Source organism: Typopeltis vanoorti, chromosome 24 (assembly GCF_054136105.1).
Source record: "Typopeltis vanoorti isolate ZY-2024b chromosome 24, IOZ_Tvanoo_1.0, whole genome shotgun sequence".
Classification (NCBI taxonomy): domain Eukaryota; kingdom Metazoa; phylum Arthropoda; class Arachnida; order Uropygi; family Thelyphonidae; genus Typopeltis; species Typopeltis vanoorti.
Window position 1 is genome coordinate 42,215,164 of NC_143572.1, and position 24,528 is coordinate 42,239,691.

The 24,528-nt window shown below is 35.1% G+C and overlaps 1 protein-coding gene across 6 annotated transcripts in view; it reads right to left on the reverse strand.

The window, feature by feature from the left end:
- Positions 1–21,534: 21,534 nt before the first annotated feature.
- Positions 21,535–24,528, reverse strand: part of LOC150093132 (uncharacterized) — a 423,272-nt gene continuing 420,278 nt past the window's right edge. For all 6 annotated transcript variants that reach the window (XM_090413312.1, XM_090413313.1, XM_090413316.1 and 3 more), the window contains one exon: positions 21,535–24,482. In XM_090413312.1, coding sequence (XP_090269438.1) covers positions 24,364–24,482 — 119 coding nt within the window. In that variant the 3' untranslated portion in view covers positions 21,535–24,363. The remainder of the gene's footprint in view (positions 24,483–24,528) is intronic.

Genomic DNA, 24,528 nt, shown 5'->3' on the forward strand with positions numbered 1-24,528 from the left:
CTCAAGGCAGTAAGTAGTGTAAAAAACTTTATTAAGCGTAACTGAACAGTTCAATAGTAGTTGGATACAAAATATGGTTTCACATCAGGTGCTCAAAGTTGCAACCCTTAGCAGTGATGCATGCCTGACACCGACGACGCATTGATTGTCACACATTTTCGAAAATAACTGGAGTTTTCCGGATATTAGCAGCGGCAATGCGATTGTGGCCACGAAGTCCATGTCAGAGGCAACAGGCGTTTCTTACACCATGGCTTTAAGTGTTCCCCCAGAGAAAGACATCAATGCTCGATAAATCAGGTGACCTTAGGGACCATGCTACGGGTCCACCACGTCCAATCCATCGAGCCCCAAAGGACCTGTCCAAATACTAATGCACAGAAATGCCAAAATGGGATGGAGCCCCATCGTGTTGGAACCACATCTGCCAACGCACAGTCATTGGAACATTGTTCAGTAAATCCGGCAGAACTTCTTCCAGAAAGGTCCGATACTTCTGGGAGGCCAGTCGAGGGTGGTAACAGGTATGGGCTGACTAAACAGTCACCGACGATACCTGCTCATACGTTAATGGTAAAGCGTTGTTGTACAGCACGTGATCGCACAGCGTGTGAGTCTCATGGGCTCACGCATGAGCATTGTGGTGATTGAAGACCCCTTCGAGGGTAAATCAAGCTCATCCGTGAACTAAACACAATTTGGAAAATCCGGGTCTATGGCACTTTTCTACAGAAACCACCGCGCGAATTTCACAAGTCGAGGATAATCTTCGGAAATCAGTAACTGGACTCGTTGCAGATGAAATGGATGTGAGGACTCAGAGTGCAAAACGCGCGAAAAACTGGATCGAGATACTACTATACCAGAGGCAATGGCACGTGTGCATTTTCCTATAGAAAAATGCACACGCATGGACAATCGACAATCACCCTCGCATGGACAATCGACGCGAATTCCTGCCTCTTCCATGGCGGGATTTCGCGTAGATTATGGCCGTTCAATATCATGCCTGTGATCACTGAATGATCCATAGTCACAGATTCTGATGCAAATTCGCAAACATTTGGTGATGCGGTACACGGCTATTTGGGTACTTTTCGCGATACATTCGTACAGCGGCTCTTCCATTTCCGTCAGCTGACCCGTAAACGAGGTGCATGTCTGTCATCTCAGAGTTCGTAAAACGACGCATGTTCTTCGTACAACATCGAAAACTTGAATGAAGAAGCCCCAATTGCTCACCTGGAGTGCTGGCTAACAGCTCCACCTATTATTTTGGGGTGGCGTTTCCGGTCATGCTTTCCTATAGGAAAATGGTTGGTTTTGATGTTTCTGCTATCCCTCAGAGTTTGCACATGGAATTTGAACCACCCTATATATACCGGGTGATTATAAAATAACGTCAAATGTTCAGAGCCCTCTAGCGAGTAATGTATTGGACGAAACACACAAATATTCAGTAGACGTACACAGTGGAACATGGGGATTGGATTTAACGAAAATAAAATAGTACGAAAAGTCGCCAGAGAGGACATTTTGGCGCTGTTTACCAAGCAAATGCATTGATTTGCAGTACCGCGTTTCTTGTGAGCGATCATGCAATAAAAGGAAAGCCTGTGAGATTTCTTATCATTCGTAGACGAACTGCTTTTCGATGCCTCTTACCTTACGTGAGCGTGCTTTGTTAGTCAAACTCTGTTATCAGCGGAACAATAATGCCAGTGCTTGTCTTCGTGATTTTCGGCATATAAAAAATTTACGAAAAAGACCGATTAGCATAACGAAGTTACGAAAACTGATTCGGCGATTTGAAACTACTGGGACTCTAGCAGTGCAGGTAGGCAGGGGACACAAACCAATCAATCACCAACAAGTTGAACAAGTTACAACTGCTATTGTGGAACAGATGAATGTGCAGGGTACCAGCAGTGCACGAGCAATATCCCGACAAACGGATATCGCATACACAACGGTGTGGGAAATTCTACATCAGATGTTGAAGTTTTACCCATATAAAATTAGTCATGTTCAAGAATTGCGCCCTGGTGATGCGACCACACGAATCGACTTATCTTTGAGATTCTTAGCGCGCACGGAAGTGGATGATGCATGGCCGTGGCAGATTTTATGGAGTGACGAAGCGCACTTTTATTTGAACGGCGATATTAACACATGCAACTGTCGCATTTGGGCTGTAACTAATCCGCACGTGTGTCTGTAGATGCCTATCCACTCGCCAAAAGTCACAGTGTGGTGCGGATTTTCGGCATCTTTTATCACCGGTCCATACTTTTACGAGGAAAATCGCCAAAATGAACCAGTGACCTGTTCCGTCAATGCTAACAGGTATGCCAATATGCTACAGAACTTTGTGGCTCCACAACTGCAGCATAGAGGATGTCTCGATTCGACCATCTTCATGCAGGATGGTGCACCACCCCCACAGGAGTTCAGGTACAGCGTGTTTTGCGACAACATTTCTCAGACAAAAGAATCATTAGTAGTGCACTTCTCACGCAATGGCCACCGAGATCGCCTGATCTCAATCCTTGTGACTCTTGGTTGTGGGATTTCTTAAAAGCATTGTGTATCAAGGACATGTACCCGATATTCCAACTTTGAAAGATCGAATAACGTTACACGTGAGACAAATCAATTTCGATATGTTGCGAGCCACTGTGGAAAATGTCGTGCACTGTATGCAGTTCCTGGAACATCAGAATGGTGGTCATATTGAACCTCATTTGTAATTAACAATAAACGTCATGAAATTGATGTGTGCTGTCTCTCAGTTGCCATTTAATCATTCATTAGTCACACCTACTAAAATTAATTTGGCAGCGCCAAAATTTCCCCTGTTGGAGACTTTGGTATTATTTTTTTTCGTTAAATCGAATCCCCATGTTCCACTGCGTACATCTACCGAATATTGATGTGTTTCGTCCAATACATTACTCACTAGAGGGTCTGAACACTTGACGTTATTTTATAATCACCTGGTATGTATACATATATATAGGTGGCCGTTCAATATCATGCTGTGATCCCTGAATGATCCTATATATATAATGAGTGAATGTTGGTCTCACCCCAGGTGATGAAATTCATCTACATTAATTATATTAAATTTAATTAATGTAGATGAACAGGCCTGTGTAGTGGAAGTAACGTTTACATTCTATGAGGTATCCCCCAAAGAAAGACTAGTCTAGTTGCAAGTGAGAGAAAGATATACTAAGACTTTCTTCTATCGATTTCTGAGTTACTCGATCACACGGGGAAAAGGGCATTTCTTTTCTCTCGGTAACTCCCGTTTTATGTCCGGTAAAACCGTACATAAAAGCAAATCGACCATAGAATCCACACTATTTCAATCAATAACATATTGTGTTAGGATTGTATAGACGACATGGCGACACATGTCAGTCATCTCTTCTCTGGATGTCGCTTTGTGGTGTTTTTCCTTTTCCTAATTATTACCTTAATTTATTTAATTACATATTGCATATTATCGCATGCAAGAATTCCCCTGTATCTAATTTGATATTCTCCTCTCACCAACTTATTCATATATCACTGTTCACTACGCCCTGGAGACAATATTCCCTTAATTTGACCTCTTACTCAATATTCGTCCTGAGCAGTGTTATTTATTCGTCTCTGCACTATGCTCTCTAATGTTTTCTTATTAATAATATAGCCAACTGACCAGATTTATGTAGAGAAATCCAAATTAGGCATAAATGGTGCCTTATGAAGTCGATCTTTCCTTGTCTTATCGTTACCTGTCGGCAATCTTTGCATTATAGCAGCAATTTTTTTGGGTAAGTCTTACAACTTTTATTATATGTCCCCTGAACTTCTGTTCCCTATCCACCAAGATTACTAGTCATCCTCCATTTCATGAAGCAGAATTTCCAATATGGTAAATCATATTCCATCTTCCCTAGCCAGAGTGGATAACTTTACACTTAAGAATATTGAAGCGTTTTCAATATTCTTAAGTTTACACTTAAGAATATTGAAATATCCCATCGTTCAGCTAAGACCACTAACATATTCAAATCTGCTCCTAACACAGAACTTCCTGACATTTCTATTCCAAATTTAGTATCATCAGCAAAGAACCGAGTATCCCCTTTCACATCATTAACTATATCACTCATATGTTAAGCCACAGTGGTGCCCGAAAAATCCTGAAGCAGCTCACATGTCATTCCTTTTTTTGGGACACTGCACAGCTTGCAGGCTCCCATTAGCAAACAATCCTTAAACCAAACTACCGAATGACTAACTGCCTCACTCTACTCAATTTCAATAATTTATCATGAGGTACTCGATCAAATACTTAACAAAATCCCGCCAAATCAATTTGAAAGCATTTATACTCGCCAATGTACTACTCACAATTATAAAATCTAAATCACTATATCTCCACTTAACCCATGAAGCAGAACTTCCAATATGATAATCTCTCTCCCAAATGAAGCAGCTGTTGAAAGACCACAAAGAACAGTTAAAGATGATATCGAGATAATGGAATGAAAATTAGGATAAGCAGAGATTATGTAGACACTACTGGGAAGGAAAAGGAATGATAGGATGAAGGTGTATAAACTGCTGAGAGGCCATTATGGGATATCAATTGATGAAATTTTTATTTTTTATTAATGAGAGCGCGATTGCAACAGTATTCGAACTATTTGAACAGTTTGTCTGTTCAAATAGTTAGGTCATCTAGTATGAAAGAGTTTAAGACAAGGTATGACAGCTGGTGTGCGAAATGTAAAGTCTTCTTTGATTAGCTCTTGACTCTCCAGGTCTACGTCCAAAATCGCAATTTGTTTTATCTGCACTGTAACTTGTGACTATTTTTCAGCTGTATAAACATTTGTTTTGTACTTTCAAAATCCTCGAAAAAATTGATTTAATAATGATACTACTTTCTTCACTTAAAAGAAAGTCCTGTTGTATTGGTTTGAAACAGCAATTTTGTAAGACAATAAACAAATAAGCCTAATTCATTTATTCTCTATAGGGAATAAAATGTATTAGCATATTTATTATTTATTTTTGGTGAAATGGAGCTATTTTATTGCATCACACCAGATAATTCCCTTTGTTATATTGTTCAAATATGTCAGGAACTAATAAACAAAATCTGTAAATTATTATAAAATGAGCCAGGCTTCAATGCTTTAAATGGACAAGATTTGTTGTGTGTTTTTTTCCCTTTATTTTAAAGAATTGGTACGTTAATTACAAATCAATTACGAAACATTTTACTGGTTCTTAAAATTGGTAGAGGTCAGCACAAAAGTAACTATTTTATAGGCAGTACAGCTTATGAACTCTAGTTTGGCAAGGAATAAACAACAAGACCTTTCAAAACTGTTTTTCTCATTGTGATTTTAAGAATTCAATCAAGAATTGCCAGTCACAGCCGATAATGAAAAAATGTCTCATTAGAAGTGAGCTACATCAAAAACCATGAATAGTTTGCTTCAATAGACAATAATCAGATACTATAATGAAAATAAAAATTCATAACGAAATTGTGCAGGAAGTCGTAGCAAATCAGAGGATATAGGAAGAACAAGAAAGTGATGAATATGACATTCCCAACCTTGAAGGAGTTTGAATAACCAGGTTGCTAGAAAATTTATTGTTGGCTTACGACAGTATTTATTGAAGGAAGGGAGTGCTATATCTACATTAGATGCCTATTCTGATTTTTTTTTTTTTTGCAGTCAATAAAATCTCTAAAGAATAACCTATTAATTTCCATAATATCAAGTGGCAAGAATTACATGTCAGTAAATATATGAATTTTGATGGCAAATCCCTTTACATGAAGTTTCGCATAACTGGGTCAAATTATACTATTCCCAATTAACTGGAATCCACAGTATATACATATTCCTTCTTCTTCCTAACGAGGATTTTAGGAAAGGTAGTCTGTTCCGGTCTCATACCATCTCTTTCTTGGTCTTCCGATTCTTCTTTTTTTTTACTTATTTTATATTTGTATAATATTTTCAGTAGTCTGCTGTTGTCCATTCGATTTAAAACTTCTAATCATTTTTGTTTATAATGACTTATGTAGTAATTAATTGGTTTTATATTCAGAGATTTCATATTCACTCCTCCACTTCCGAATTTCATAGTTGGCGATTATCGCCGTTTAAATTTTTCACATGTCATTGCAAATAAAATTGCTCATGATTTTGAAGGGATAGACGATATGAAACCCAAATCAAGAGATCATGTAAAGCTGCTTCACGTCACTGGCAGGAATCGAACCCAGATCTTTCTGACCAAAGGGCTTCGTCTATACTCACTGAGCTATGAAGACTCTTCATTTATGTTCTAAAAAAAAAAAATCAGCTAACGCCTTTTTGTTCTCATATAGGGAGTAGGCGAGTTCGTTTCAGCCCTATCTAACTGTTGGAGACTGAGTGGGCAATTCAATCTCCACTGGTAGCCAGTCAGACATAGCTGGCCCGGCTATCACTAATTAATCGGTACGCAGTAAAGAAGGAATCTAACAAGTGCCGCCATCTCGTGGTCCCTAACTCTAACACAATATTTTTAATGTCTGAAAATGTATGGGTTCGAAGGCTGATTTTCTCGAGTTTATGGGACGAAAAACCCGAGTTTCCAGGAGAAAAAAAAAACCGTTTGCCCGTGCCATAGATCGACTAACTGGGGGGTCAAAAAAAGGCTTAGAAAATGTTAATCTAGTGGGCGACTAGATTTAAACCACAGTCTTTCTTCATGCGGTCAAGTGTCGCATGAAGAAACGCCACTTTTCTCTTCGGATATCTTAATTTCTTATATGGTTCAATTTTGCATAACCTCTAATCGCTCTTAAAAATCTCATTTCTTCAACTGGTTTACTCCGTCTTTTTTTTTTTTTTTTTTTTATTCAGTGTCACTTTAATTGTTCTACAGATTTTCTAGAATTCCTTTATTTTTTACCGGTTTCCAAGTTAGTCGACCTCCGGCATGGGAATGCGGGTTATTTCTTCCTGAAACTCGGGTTTTTTATCCCGTGAACTCAAAAAAAAACAACCATAGTATCTACATTATTTTAGACAGTAACATATCCTGTTAGGGTTAGGTACCAAGAGATGGCAGCACTTTTATTCCCTAATAAAAGCTAACGGCTTTTATTAGGGAATAAAAGCCGTTAGCTGATTTATTTACTTTATTTATATCTTTTAGACATGAAGAAGCCTAAATAATTAAATTGTTTCACCTGTTCTATTCAATATGATTGGTTTTGATCTAACATAATCTTGACCTTTAAATGCCATGACTTATTTTTCTCTTGTCAAATTTTTAAATTGTATTGCATCATCATCATCATCAAATTCCTGCCATGTACCATCAAGGGGTGTACAGGATATGACAGTACTACATGAAAAAATTACATCATTACTAACTTCCTATCTACAATTTTCCTCCAAATCAGTCTATTACTTGTCAAGACTCCAACATTATCAGATCTTATATTTCTATCGTCTAAGGCACTTTGTACCGTATCAATCCACCTATATCTTGGTCTTCCTCTGGGTCGTTTTCCTGCCAACCTGGCAGAGAACACTTGTTTTGCTAATCTTTCCTCTCCCATTCTATTTAAGTGACCATACCATCTGAGATTAGCTCTGCTAACACATTCCTGGATGCTGACAATGTCAAGTTCTTTCTTAATATCCTCATTTTTAATATGATATTGCCATTGATGCCATCTGTTCACGCCTCTAATCTTTCTCAGGACTCTCATATCTGCGGTCTCTAGTCTTTGGTCAAGTGTTTTACTTCTGAATCAGCTCTCATATCTATAAGTTAAAACTGGTTTGAACACTGTCATGTATACAGCTAATTTAGTGTTCCGACTAATTTCTTTCTTATTCCATATGAATTTATTCAATTGACTTCCCACTATACTGGCTTTGCTGATTCTGTTGTCTATTTCTATATTTAGTTTACCATCTTCAGTAAAAATAGTGCCTAAGTAGCTGAAATGTTTTACTTGTTCCACAGGTTCTCCATTCACAACACAGTTGACATTTTCAATGATTCTGCCTATTTTCATTGTCTTTGTCTTTTTATTGCTGACCTTCATACCATATCTATTACAACAGCTATTCAATTTAGTCAGAGAATCTTGCAAACTTGTAGCGGATTTATTTAGAAGTATAACATCATCCGCATAAAGCAAAGAGCTGACATGACTCTTTGTATTGCTTGCTTATTAATTCATAACCTGATTTTTGAAGATCTTCATTGTCTTGTAATATAATCTGATCTTCTGCGTACAGCATTCCATAGACAACAGTATTCTGGTTTACCAGATACGCTGTTTTATTCTCATTTTAATAATCTGATCAATGCATACTGTACATTGAATAGAGTTGGAGATAAATTACATTCCTCTCTGACACTCTCCCTCTTTTGATTGATTTCAATCTTCAGTTAATTTATTGCCTAACTGCATTTGTATATTTTTCATAAAGTTTGTATTATGGTCTTCCTAGTCTCTCTCTCTCTCTTGAGCTAACTGGTAGATGCCAGATGGAGTTTTACAGTTCAGCCTACTGATGATTTCACATATGTATTGCCAAAATTGTTTGCATGGTCTTCCTGTACTGCGATTGCCATCTTCTGGTTTTTAGACGATAAAGGATTCCAAAAAGGGTGAGACTTCAGGATGTCTGAGTTGATGCCTAAGCCGTCTGAGTTGTAGTTTTTGACTATATTGACAAGTGGTTCTTGCTTAGCCAGATTTAGCACAGCAGAGTTAGTGACTGGGTCCATCCAAGGATCAATCTGAGACATGTGGTTCCAAATGAGTTAATTAGATCTGCAGTTTTGTTGTTGTTGTTGCTTATTGTCCAGGTATGAGAACCATACAAGATGGATCTACTGGTTGCATGGCGTAGTCTTAATTTTGTCTTTGATTTCCAGATGGGGTAGAATTTGTTATGGAAGACTACAGCCAACTGTTTACGTTTTCTAATATAATTTTCTGTATTGCTGATGTACGATCCAAGGTATTAAAAGTCCTTTATTCTTTCTAAGGGTTTATTTTGATATGAAGTATAAAATTTACACAACCTATTGAGAATGCTTTGGACTTTTGGATGTTGATCTGCAGACCAATAAGTTCAACCTGTGCCTCTAGTAGAATGAGATGTTTTTGTGCATTTGTCGGTTCTGTATCAATAAGTACAACATCGTCAGGAAAGTTAAGATCAGTTATTTTCATCTTGTGGGTGGATATTTTAATGTTAAAACCAAGATCTTCTGTGTTGATGGTCCAGAAGATGTAGTCCAAGCATACTAAAAACAAATAAGCTGCTTTTACATTACCTTGCAGGACTCCTGTTGTCACCAGAAAGGATTCAAATGTTTGTTTTAAAGATTACTGTAGCATTGTAATCTTTCTTGCTTGTGTGAGTTTTGAGGATAGACCAGAGAAACTGAGTATTTACTTTTCTATTAATGGAGGCAAAGTCTGTTTTTTTTTTTTTAAGTCTATAAAGGTTAAAATGAGTGGTAAGTTTTTATCACGCGAGCCTTCTATGATTCTTCTGATGCAATGTATTTGTTCTACTGTACATTTTTTTTTTTTTTTTTTTTTTTAGAAATCCAACTTAGTTTTACTTAAAAGTGGTGGTACGTAAGGCTCTGTTCTAGTGAGTATCATCCTACTGTCGATTTTAACTGTGTCCATTCTATTAAGACTGCTCTTTTTGGGTATAGGGACAATAAGGCCTTGTTTCGATTGTTGAGGTATTCTTCCGGTGTTTAAATCTTGATTTATTATGGCAAGGAGATTGGAATATGTATTATATACCCAACATTTTTGAAAGTTTCTGCTCTGATTCCATCAATTCCCAAGGACTTTCCTGCTTTGCTCTATTGCTATTTTTAGTTCCTCTTCAGTGAAGTCGTCACAATCTGTAAGTAGAGTAGTGGTCAGATGCAGCCCCGCTAGTTGTTTTGAATGTTGGGATTATCAACATTCAGTTCTTGAAATTAATTTCTCCATTCTTTAAATCAAGTTTGAATTTACTGATGTCTATTTGTCATGTGTGACAATATTTCCACTTATGTTTTGTGGTGACAGATATAATTTATTATTTGGAAAGTGTTTCTAGTATCTCCAGTTTTATAATTTTCCAAGTTTCTCGCAGTATTTATTTGATCTTCTTTGTCTCTGATCATTAGTTCATTAACCTTGTTATTTAAAATGTCTAGTTTATCTTTATTTCATTCCTGTTTAAGTGGTAGAGTTTCCTTGTTTTATTTTTTTCATTTATCTATTTTTCAGAGTCTTTTTTGTTTCTATTTCCAAGAATTTTCTTGTTATATTTATTGCTTCAATGATACCCTTATACTTTTCGTTAACTGGATCTTTAAGAATGTTTTCCATATTGCCTTCTAATGTGCTGTGGAAAGATGCTGCAGTTTGGGCTATTTAGTTTGTCCCAGTTGTATTGTTTCTTTTTAGGCCTTTTCTTTATATATAAAGTTCAGTTTCTAAATTAAATTCTTGTTTTCAATAATAATTTAAATATTGCCCATATACGATTTTTCATGTCTGAAACCATTTTGTTCTTCTGAGAGTGGATTGTTTGCAACATTTCTAAGTCTTTCATTCAGGATTTTACTATAAATGTTGTAACCTGTATTTAGTAACCTGATTCCTCTGTAATTTCCACAATAAGCTGCCTCTTTTCTGATATAATCTGATGAAACCTCACATTTCCTCCAAGAATCATTAATTTTAAGGATGTGATGCAAATTGATGCATATTAATTTGATACCTTTGCTTCTTTTGTTCTAATTCGTTCTATATTAGTACTAATTTCATTATTTTCTGTTAATAAATTTGGGTTTTATCATAGATGCTTATCTTCTATCCCTTGTTTCTCTTGTATTATGTTGATTTGAGCTGTATATCTTTAATTTACTTACTAGTTTTCTAAGCTATGTCTTGTCTTCCATGTAACAAATCTTTCCCAAAAATCTTAGTGAGCTTTCTGTACTGTGATTTCAGCTATATCGTAAGAATAAGAGAAGTTATGAAATATATAAAGCTCAGAACAGAAAAGTAAAGATATTTTGCGGAAAGCTAAATCGGAGTATAAAAATAAATTGGCCATGCAAGCTAAAGGCAATCCAAAAGAATTATTCCGCAAGCAAACGAAAGAATAACTTCATTGAATGCAGATGGTGATCTGGCTTCGGAAGCTAATGCGATTGTTCAGTAAATGAGTGGTCACTTTGCTAAGATATATCAAGGTGTATGTGACATGGTTCAGAGTGCTACTACTACATTGGATGAAGAGTTAGAGGTGCATGAAAATGAGGTTGAAGAGCTGTTGCATAACCTGGATAAGAATTTGTAATGAAGAAAGATGGAACATCAGCATATTTGTTAAAGGAATGTTCAGCTGAATTGCTTAGGACTTTCACATGTTTGTGTATAACTTGAGTCTCTGCTCAGCAATATACAAGAAAGGAATTCCATTGTACAAGGTGGTGCAAAACCTGATGTGTAATTACCGACCTCTCAGGATCTTTGTGGCAGTGAAGATTTTAGAAAAGTTGGTAAGAACTCGCATACAGAAATGAGTAGACAAACAAGCTTTACTGTCAGGAACAACATGGGTTTACTAAAGGAAGGTCATGTTTTAGCAATTTGTTCGTATTTTATAACAATGTTACGGCCGAGTTGGATAAATGGAATGGATACACTATTAATAACGTCGAATTTTTCTAAGGCATTTGACAGGATACCACACGAAAGGCTGTTAAAGAAACTAGAGAATATGGGATTTGGATATAAACTCTTGACTTGAATTAGGGGATTGCTGACAGATATCAAAAAACTGGTATACAGTGGATGTGAATCATCCAGATTTAAGGTGACCAGTGGTGTACCTCAGAGTTCAGTCCTTTGGAAATTGTTGTTCAATCTATATATTATATATTAATGACATTAGGAAAGATCAAACAGGATATGTGCAACTGCATGCTGATGATAGGAAGGACAATCAGAGATGCTACTGATATTCAGCATTTACAAAATGATTTGATTTGGCTTGAAATTTGGGCAAACGAAAAAGACTGTCAATTTAATGTCAGTAAGTGGAAAGTTATGCACTTGGCGTGATGAGATTGCCAGCGGCATATATATATGTATATATAATATTATATTAAGAAGGTTATGCTACAAGAAACTGAGAAGGCAAGGTATCTGGCATATTTCTGGATAAGAATTTGAAGTTCAAAGGTCACAGAAGTCACTTTGCCTCTTTCTTTATAAGATCCCACCTGGATTATTATGAGAAGATTTCGTCTCCCGGATTCCAAGGAGATCACAAAGCTGTGGAAAGGGTGCAAAGGAAAGTTACAAAGACTACATCCGGTTACGGGATTTATATAACCAGTAAAGCGATCTGTATGTTTTGTCCCCTTTAATGTTTTCTTAGTTTAATAATTAGTTGTTTTACTAATTTTGATTTCTTTGTTATGCTTCGTACATTTCATGTGACTAGTTTTAAAATATCCAAGTTTCCTATTCGTTTACCTGTATCCTTTCTTGGCGGTAGTCGATTGATTCTGACCGATGATTTTTTCCACTTGCTGCGCCGGAATTGTAGAAATTTTGTACTTGGAAAGGTAATCAGCATTACACATTCTTCATCATATGTATCAAGGATTTAGGCCTAGTATGGCCTTAGAAGTCATCGTTGAATCGTTTAAGAGGACGTCCTGGTTTTCTTTTTCCTAATGGCTTGTACTTTAAGGGTTGTTTTGGTAATCTTTCTGTTTTCATTCTTTGAACGTGTTCCATCCTTCTATGTTTATATTTTTTAATTTTTTCAATTACTGGTTCTTGGTTTAGTTCTTTCATATCTTCGTTTCTTTTGTGATCAAATAGGGTATACTTTGCAGTTTTTCTCATAAACTTCATTTCTGCTGTTGTTAATCTTTGTCTTTTTGTTTTATTGTCCAGATTTCGCTTCGATACATTAAGACCGGTAGGGCTAATGTATTGTATACTTTTAGCCTGGTTTGTTTTTGAACTAGGTTTGGTTTAAATAGAGTTAATTACTCCTGTTATTTTTAAATATTTTGCAATTTTTATGTTTATATCTTTTTCATTTTCATAAGTGATCATACATCCTAGGTAGTTAAATGAATTCACCTGTTCTAAGATCTTGTAATCTAATACTATTTTAGTTCTTGCTGGATCTTGTCCTTTAAAGGCCATAGTTTTTGATTTTTCCGTTGATATTATCATACCATAATCTTTGGATATCTCATTTAGATTTAAAATAGCTTTCAGTAAGTTATCTTCAGAATTTGTAATTATTATTTGGTCGTCTGCAAAGAGGAGTGTTTAAAATATGGACCCTTCACACATGTATATTTACATCTCACAGACAGGTCTGTCTAATGCCTGAAATGTATGCATTCAAGGCAAAAGCTATTTCTTTGTTTTTAATAATCCTGGCTTTCATGTACATCCTTGCTCATGGTAAGTAAGTCTGAACCAGATAAACAATCCTTCTTATCCCAATCATTTTCACAATAATGCACATTCCTAGCATTAAAAATCACTTTCACAATTTTCAGTATGATGATGATGAAAGGTCAGCATCAACATACTGACCTTTCAATATTTAGTGTCAAACCAGACTATCTAGATAATACACTATTTTGACTTTCTCACTCTTCACTCCTTGTGGAGATTCTGGCTACACTACATAATCCAAAAGGCCAAATTCTGAATGACTGGAATATAACTCTCATAGAGTCCTACTATCAAAAGAGAAAATTGAATGTGAGAATTTGAGGTATTTCCTGTGTTTAAGATTCATGCAAGCATACTTAAAAAATAACCTAGACAAGTGGCTAAAATCAAAATTAATCAAAAAAATTCTAAGCCAAATATTAATCATAGACTAATCATTTATTTTCTATAATTACAACATATGGACAGCCCTTACTACAAACTGGAGTCCAAGACTCAGCAAGAGATCCAGAGAAGTGGAGAAGATCATAAGACTATTGGGAAACAAGTAAATGAAGATGGCCGATGAGAGGAAAAGATTAAAAAAAACCCGGAAGGCATCTTTGTCCAGCAGATGGTAACTTCAGAAGGGGAAAGGAAAAATTGTGGAAGAAATTTTTGGAGAACAAGCTGTCAAGTTATATCAGACTCTAACTTTAAGATTAATATATATAAGAAATTGCTGAAATATAACAAGTATCTGTATTTAAGTTTTGCAAATCCAGAAAATGCATATGAGAAGTAGTCAAGAGTTCAGTGCTACAACTGTATGGTGCAAATGTAAAATTATACAGAGCAATAGATAATCTACAAGTTGTGAGCACAGAATTAGAGGTGAAGGAAGATGGTCTAATGTAAAAAAAAAAATTGAGACAAGGATGCATAATACTGTTTCCACTATTATCCATATGATCATATTATGAAAGTAACATTAGGCCTGATTTCAAAATTGTAGATGTTGATCTCAGCTATTTACTTGATGCATATTATCCTAAATAAATCCAAATTTCCCATAATAAAAACTATGAAAGGAGACAGGAACATGGAAAAAATATTAACTGCATTTCTCAACGGTAAACTTACAGAATAATTAATTGTTCTGTAATGATTTCACTGTTTAATCATGGAGCCAGTCATGATAAAAACAAGACTGCATGCTCATCCAGTTGACTTGAGTATGAATAGCAATATGTTTGCTATTTATCCAACTGGATTATGCATACACAGGTGAATATACAAAAAAGGATTGAGATAACTTGTTTGCCTGTACACAAAAGGGAAAGAATTCATTGGGACATTAAATGGTAGGTAGACGAGAAGAGGGTGTGATGTTAATAATATCAGATGAACTGAGTCCAGTTAGCACAGAAAGCTATGATTGAAATATCAGTAAAAAAAATTTTGTGCAGCAGAGTTTGAAGGTACCATCTGCCCACAGCTGGCAGAGTACCAAGAAGAATAAATTTACATTGAAGGAGAGAAAGGAATAAGGGATGTATGAATTCATCACCAACATGCAAAATCATGTGCTTTCTTGTCTGTTGCAATACAAGCAAAATAGTTACTTTAAAAACTGGAATGTTCGTAAAAGAAAAGTCAATTTTCTGACATATAATACTCATCCCACAAGGCAGATTGAGAACTCTATTATAGGAATAGATTCGCCTTCTGACATGCACAGAAGTGTCGAGGGTTCTCTCCTCTGTGATCGAACAAGAGTTGGTGCGAGGTGGAGTTTAACATGAAATACATGGTGGGGTGTTATTACAGACCAAGTGGATCAGTTGCAGGTGGTGATGAAATAGATTACTAAATAAATCTGACAGGTTTTAAATGATTAATCATCAAGGGACACTAATTATGCTAACACTAATTGGGTAGCAATAAAATTTCAAGAAGGAAGCTGAATGCACTAGGCTGTTGCGAGACAACAGCCTAGTGCATTAAGCAGCATGCGACAGAAGGAACCCGAGATCAAAGATTATTAGATTTCATTACAGAGCTTGAGGGAGTTTCAGTTAAAGACATGACTGGTCTGATTTTAGTCATTGACTGATCATGCTGTGCTGACTTGAGAGAGTATGGATATTCCATTTAATGGTTACATTGAATGGAATATCTACAAAGAAGGAAATTATGAACATCTGAGGAGAATACTATCTCCAGTTCCAAGTATTTGATTACTAAGGATGGAAAGGATATTGGAAGTATTAAAATAAATACATCAATGATATTACTAGAATGTGTCACTGAAGTTCAAAGAATAAAGAGAGTGACAATGATATAGATGTGCTATCTTGGTGAACAAGATTAATCAAGAGATTCTCAAGAAAAAGATTCTTTCGATCCTTTCTTTCCTTCATGGTATACCACAAACCTATACACACAGGCTAATATATACATAAACATTTATACATATTTATATTAAAAAAAAAATAAAAAAGCTACAACAAAAAGTTCACCAGATCCTCAGCAATGCCATGAAAAGTAAAAAAAAAAAAAGCCTACAAAATTGCCATAGCTCTACTATATATTAGGGGAATACCAGAAAAAAATAGAACACTACAGAAATAAAATATTAAGGTCAACTGTCAAACCTCCTGCAAAATTAAAAAATATACTCAGCTCATCCAAAGTCCCCTTCCCTACCTTGCTTAATTGGGGTTTACAAAATCCGGTGCACCCATAAACTTACCCTACATATGGGAAACAGTATACAATTACAACAAGAAAAGAAGAACACACTAACACCACTATGATAAAATAGGCCTGTCAGATCATGTACTCCAAACATATCACAGAATTAGCTGGAAAGGCACTAAGTTCCTACAGTGAACCAAAACCTGGTTTGAAAAAAAAATCAAGAAAGTTGTGAAATGCTGATTTATCATCCCAATCTCAACAAGAATGATGGATTAGTAATTACAAGAATATGGAAGACCCATCTAAAACCCATATAGGATTCAAAGCATGATGGCAGAACCCCCCAAAAAAACCATAAGACAATAGAACTGTAAAGATGCATTTGACATAGTTTGACTAATTTATTTTTTCATCCGTCTTTTTCATACGTTTTCTTGATGATGACCTTGATACAGAAGCTGAAACGTAGTGTTATTTTCTAAATTATAAGTAATTGCTCTAACACGTTTTGGTCTCCATAAATTCTACACAATAAATTAAGAAAAAGATGTGGAAGAAATTAATACAATGTAGGCTAAAGGAGTTACAACTATTGTATGGAAAGGGTGAGAAAGAAAAGAAAACTAGCACTGCAAGCTAAAGACAACCCCCCAAAACTTCCATCGGTATACTGCAAGAAAAAGAAACAAGCAAGAATACTGAATGTGGACGATATGAATGTGACAGATGCAGACAGAAGAGTTTATTAAACTAATGAGTACTCACCAAGTTTGCTAAAGACTATAAACTCAATGCAGAAAGATTGAGCTCATCATTACCTCTTCACTAGATGAAGCAACTCAGGTGTGTATGAGGAGATACTAGAGCCTTTGCATAAACTGAATAAGAATTTGGCAATAGGTATGGGATATCAGCATGAATGTTAAGTGTTCAGCTGAATAGGTTTTTCCTTTGACCAGGCCATATAATTTGAGTCTAAACACAGAAGATTCCATAGTATGAAAAGAATGTATGATAATCCCATTTAATAAAGGTGGTGCAAAAACTGATTTATAACTATTAATCTATATTCGTATCTCTAGCATTGTGGTGAAAATTTTGGAAAGTTGGTAAAAGCTTGCATACAGAAATGGTTTGAAAGAGAATCTATACTTTGCAACAAACAGCATGAGTTCATTAAAGGTAAGTAATGGTTGAGCTAATCAAGAGGAATGGATACAAGCGCCCCCGTAGCGCAATTGGACGAACAACGGTACATTGCGCCCTTCGATTGGAATAGGCCTAAGTTCGATTCTCGTCGCGACAGGAGGAATCTTTATCTGGACGATTTCAATCAAAGGTGAGTTAGCCGATCTCATATGGTGGTAGCAGGGTTTTTTCTCCCGGAAACTCTGGTTTTTCATCCCACATACAGACAAATCGGCCCTTTAGAACACACGCAATTTACAGACAAAAAAATACTAGTTGTGGTAGTGGTGGAGGTGGGCGGTAGATGGCGTTGATGGAGATTATTGTAGTAGAGGTTCGATGTAGTGGTTGAGACAGTTGTAGGTGTCCTCCCACAATGAGTCTTAGGACTCCTTGGAGGTGTCACGAATAATAATATATAACTGTGATACTTTTGAGCTATGTTAAGGCTTTGGACAGAACACAGCACAGAAAGCTGTGTGAGGATGTGGGACTGATTTAAAAACTATTATTCCAGGGATCAGTCCTTTGTCATTCAATCTTGGCATTAATGACAATGAGAAAGACTTGACAGGAAACATACAGCACTTAAATGATTTGAATAGGCTAGAATCATGGACATATGAAAATGGCTGTCAATTCAATGTTAGTAGATGTAAAATTATGCACTCTGGTGGTGTAACATCCAACGATTTATTATTATATTGCCAGGATTATGCTAGAAGAAACTGACGAAACAAGAGATCTTAGATATTTAGTAGATAAGAAGAAATCAAATATAACTTAGATTTTATAACTACAATCTTGACACTAACACAGACATGGAATGACATTTTGTCTCTTGACAAGGTTTGATACAACTTCAAGTGGACCACTGATCTCGGTTTCCAAGTTGATGCAGATACAATTAAGAGAGAGAGTGCAAAGAAATGTTAAAAGATATCAAGACCGTGGAATAGATTATGAGGACAGATTGAGAATTTATGGACTTTAGCAAACAGGAGAATGGGGAGGGTATAATAGACTTACGAACTTCTGAAAGAGTCAGTAGATGGAATTTTTCATTTTATGGAAGGTAGCTAGAGAATAAGAGGGCATTTAAGGAAGTTCAGAAGTATGGAGTCAAAAAAGGAGATGAAAAGTATATATTTTTTTTAGAGCTGTGCATTATTGGAATGGCTCATCTTTGAAGGTGGCAAGTGTATACAGTGAATGAACTGAAAAGAGGATGTACAATTGTTAGGTGGCCTCCCTCGTGACGTCTTTTGTAATAATATTTTAGCTATTTAGGTGCAATTTTTTTTTTGAAGATGACAATTGTGGAAAAATAAATGCCATTTTCACTAAAAAGTGTGCTTAAATAGCTGAAGCAAAACTGGCATGGTAAGGAGCTAACAGAAATTATACGCAATAAGGGAAAATTGGCAAAAAAACCTGTGTTCAAACCAATTTTAAACTACCAATCTGAGTGTTGGGTTAGGAATAAAAACAGATGATTGAAGTGTAGAAGCCAGAGATATATGCTATGAGAAAAATTAGGCAAGGTGGAATTTGGGGCTGAATCACCTGAAAAATGCCAAAAGGAATCTGACATTGTTTGCACTGAAGAGTGTGAAGGCAGCACAAATCTAATGCAGTGTAGTCATGTAATGTCAGAGAAAGGTGCCAATAAAGATACAAGGAAGAAATGGACTGATGCTGTTATGCCTTAAACTGAAGTAAAATATGACAATAGTAGTGTCATAAGAATAATTTGGAAGAAAATTGTAGAAAATAACGATGTAATCTTTATCACAGCACTATCACCTTCTGAGGGTTCATTATGAGGAATCGAATGAACTTTTGTTTCAATATTAAGTTAAAATTCTTTGTTATTAAGACTTGTCTAAAGAAATTTCCATCTAGATATGTTTAAACTGAAACCTCAGATATTCACCATTAATCATTCATGCCTCAGTAAAACACTCATCTTTCCCATTTTAAATAATATGTCATTTTTTTTTCTTTATTAAAAATTATTATTATACGAGCACCTCCATGGAGTCTGAAGACTCATGGTGGGAGATACAATCTATCCACACAATCTACCATACCTCTCCTTGAACCCATTAACAAACAAAGCACTCACAACTGACTCTGACAACCCATTCCACTCATTCACAACTCTCCAAGCAAAAAAAAAAAAAAAAAAAATCTAGTCCTCACACCCCCACTAGCCACACCTTTATTCAACCTCCAGGGATGACTCCTTGTTCTGGTCCCTCTAGCCTGAAACATTTCCCCCTGCATCTATCCTATAAAACCCTTTAAGCAACTTAAATGTTTCTATAGTATCCTCTCTTTTTTTTCCCTATCAACCAACTTCTACAATCCACACACCTTCAATCTATCTTCATAGGGAACATTCTCCAGGCCACTCACCATCTTGGTCACTTGCCTCTGAATTATTTGCACTGCTTTGTCATTCCCAAGAAATCCAAGGGGACCAGACTTAAGCACAGTAATCCAATGTAAGCATATCAAGGCCTTATAAAGAGGAATAACAACTTCGTTATCCCTACTTGTTAATGTGTTCTTCAATTGCCAAGTAATCTTATGAGCAACCTTAGCAATATGTACTCTAAACTTCTCTGTCCACCACCACCCCTAAATCTCTAGCTTCATCTGTTTCCTGGAGTACAGTAGCATCAATGTGATATATGGCTTGTAATCTGTTTATCCCAAAATGCATAACTTTACATTTCTCAACATTAAACTGACACCCATTAACATTTGCCCATACTGACAGCCAATTTAAATCATCCTGCAAGCTCTCCACATTGCCTTGATTACTCTACCTAATTTTGCATCATCAGCAAATAACTGAATATATCCTTTCAGGTTATTTCCAATATCATTTATGTAGAAATTAAATGTTTAGTAATGGTCCTGGCACTGAACCTTGCGACACACCACTAATCACCTGTTTTCACCTCAATTATGACTCTCGGTATAACCCTTTTTGATATCTGTCCAGCAGCAGCCACACTCTTATCCACTTAACCAGTGTCATATTCATTCATTTATTATAATTTGCGTAACAGTTCCATGTGGTATTCTGTCAAAAATTTTTTTCAAAATCCAGCAAAATCATTGTGCAGCCATTTCCTTTATCCAAAAAAGTTCCTCTGGTCAGCGACTAGAACCTAAGTCTTCCTTCAGGCAGCCAAGAATCGCGAAGTGCAATCACCACTTTCACTGAGCTACACAGACTCTTCCATATATGATATATAAACACACATTTGGAAGGCATCATTAATTAAATGTATAATTATGGAGGAATATGCACAAGAAACAACTACATATCCCTATATCAGGAACCTCTTAATGGGTTTTTTTAGTGTATAAATCACAAAGGAAATGAGAGTACCCAATAAGATGGCTATTTTGTAGGATTAAGCGCAGTAGTATCAATTAGTTTAGATCACTGTGTTCCATTATACATTATATAGTGAGAAAAAATTCCCCAAAGTAATTACCTAATCTTACTTCATCTCAATAGAAATTAAAAATTTTTGTTGACATCTTTTTCAGATGGATTCTAATTTGGAGATGAAACCAGACTATAAATGTAAAATGAAGCATTACTTAATTAAAGCATAATTGTATCTTAGTATTAATGCATGTTTCATATTCTTAAAAATTTTATGATACTATAGTAATATTGTTGACTCAAGACAAACTTTAATTTTAATATTACACTTCCATGAACAAATATACTAATTAATAGTTCACACTGCATAATTCTGCATACATGTTTCATGTTCACTGAAGGCCATGTTCCTTTTCAAATAAGGCATAAAATAAATGCACATAAATGTAAATCCGCATTGATAAAGAAACTTACTGCACACCCAATATTTTATTTTTTTTGATGTTCCGAAAAAAAAAAAAATTTATATATATATATATATATATAAATAACGCTTCAGAATCAAACTTCACATTTGATTTCTGCATGAAAATTGTTCATAATGAAAACCAGAATCTAGAAACAACCAGCTTTGCACAAAAAAAAAATTTCTTTGGGCAAAATTTTAACCCGAGTTACAAATGAAACTAAAACATTTTAAAGTAGTGCATAACAGAAATTTAATATGAGAAGGAAGTATTAGTGTTCACTTTTAGTCTCCCTCCAGTTATTACAAAGGTAGTTTTATTTAAGTTCTAAACTGTACAGTAATAAAAATCAGAGTAATTTTTAGATTTCACAATTTCTTTTATGGTATAATCCAAGGCCTCCTCTCTTATACTAGTGATAAAACATATAGGAAACATGTTACTTTTATTTCGTGCTTTCGGTATCTTTCAAAATTGCTTTTACCCAACACTGATTTATACAATGCACCCATGTGTATACAGCTCTAAATTTAAGTCCAGTTTAATAAACTACCACAAACAAGTATACAGATAATACTCTTATAAATCTTAGAATTTAATCTCTAGATTTCAGCTTGTTAAAAGGTAACAAAATATTTTTTTTTAATAAAATATAGTTTTAAATATGTAATTGTTATACCTCAACCTGGTCTGATGGTGTAGTGTAGTTATTTTATCAACATAAAATTAAAAAAAAAAAACAGCAACAATTTTGCCAGAACACCTTTAGTTTTTTTTTTTCTTCCAATTTGCACCAAGATAATGAAACAGTAACACACCAAATTACAGGCCATCTGAAGAATAACGGACAACTTTCCACATGGCAAACATAAGCATTAATTATCTCAAGGTCAACAAATTTTGTATCCCAACCAACTCTTAAAAAAAAATTACATTAACAGCCATTCTTGGATGAATTTTTGCACATTTATAATAAATTCACAAAATTCAGATTCCAGATAATAATTAGTATATCACATTCAGGTGGTGTGTTCTTAACCTGATTTTAACTTTAAGCATAAAGACTTAATTTCCCATGACTATTTTTTTTTTATTACAATCTTTCTCTTTCACAGAATTATGACAACCTTCTTTAATAACTGAAATTATCTGATTCAACACAATGTTGTAAAAGTGAGCCCAATAACATGTTATGTTTTTCATTTTGCCTCTTCTGTATTTGAACTACTTCAGTAATTATAATGCTAAATTTTGTTATTTTCTGAACCCACCTACCCAACACAAGTTTTTTGCACTAGTGCAAGCTTTAAATGTTAAATATAAATATTAAAGGTTCAGAGAGAGAGAGAGAGAGAAACTAACAATGGTAATAATTTAATGCAATTGGGCTTAACTGGAATTACATGCAATGCTTTGTAAGGCAATGCTTTTTTTTTTTTTAATAGTACATAAGGGTTTTAGCATAAACTGTTCACCTTTAGTTTAATAATATCTTTTTAAAAAAGAAAAAAAAGAAATAAAAAGAAATCAATTTGACAAGTGTAATTAAGCACCTGTCATATCAAAATGGTGATTACTGTTAGCGTAAACATTTGTTCTGCTAAAAGCAAGTGAAAGCTATCATTCTGAAATAAAATTGAAAAATTAGTAACATCAAATAGAAAATGTACATCATAAAAGAAGTACTATATTTGCATTTTGTTTGTAATTTTTTGGATAAGTATATAACATGGAGCAAAAGGCTCATAACATGACCAGTATTTATTCTCTTAAAATGGCTATTGCAACAGAGGATAGGTTATTTCTAGTTGAAATTACTTAGATATAATTCTCCAACTACCATAAAATAAGCCTCCTAGAGCAGTTTAAAATCATATTCACAGATTGAAAAGTGGTCTGTCAATGAAACCAAACTTATTTCTGGCTGCCAAGAATTAGATATTAAAAAATATAATGTTAAAAAAAAAATCAAGTTATGCATATATGAAGTCTGATATACCCACATGCAAACATTTTATACAGTAGAAACACGATGGGCGCGATATCTGAAGGGTGCCCCTTACAATAAAATATTTGGTAATGTTCAACATGCTGAATTAAGGCATGTAATATCACAAATGTGGGTCACATAATCCCACAGAGGAAGAATAACTATTCAAAGTGCAGGCAAACAACATATTTTTGTTTTCTGCCATAGACTTAATTTCTCCATTTTCAAAAGATACCAATACTATGAGCAGTATGTAATCAGAAATTTAGACTAGCACTCAATCTTACATCATAGATGCAAGGTTCAGGAACCATACATAACTGAAATTCACTATTTCCCCCCCTTTTTTTTTATCTAGTATAGAAGTATTTTTATTTAATGCAGCCATTATATATTTTTTGTCCACTAACTCTGGTTGTAATTTGCAACTTCTGGCACCACTTGGCCTAGATTTTTATCAGCATTCAGGTGTCAAAATGATAGTGGATTACTAAATTATACATGATTGAAATGAAATACAGAAGCTCAATTATTGTTTAAAGAATATGTTCTGCATTTCAATTTCAGTTTGTACAGAGTGCTCAAATCTGTGCATTTTACTTAGCACCAAAATTCATGGAAGCTCCTACAAAACATTATTTGTGAACACTTTGTCTTTGCATTATACACAACCATGTAGAATTTAGCAGGATTAACACCTAATACTCTTACCTGTGTCAGTGCTAAGTTACTCACATGGAGGCACCTGTTAAGGAAAATAATTTCTCCATAAGCTGTGACATTATATACAAAATTGCATTAACACACTTTTGGAGTTTGTTGGCAATATATGTGGTAGTAGCTTCCTAACTTTAGTGCACAAGGATAGCTACTGGAGGTGATATTCCAACATGTGTGATAATTAAATATTTTTTGTAATTACACTCAAGCTATAACATTCTACAGCCAGGCTCCAGTTATATAAGTTCTTCGAAGAACAAGAATTCTTTTATAGGAGCCTAGTTACTATTCTTTTCTGTTGCATGGCACATTTTGGGTTCCAAGACACAGTTTTTGATGACAGTTTCTACTGTCCTGATGATGGAAGGGATGCTGCTCGAGATGATTTCCTGCGGTCACGCCAATCTCTACTTCCCATACGGTCATTGTATCTTCCCCTTCCAAATTCTTTAAATGGTGTTCCTCCTGTTTGAAATAAAGAGGGAAGGAAAATCCAATATTAGATCACCAT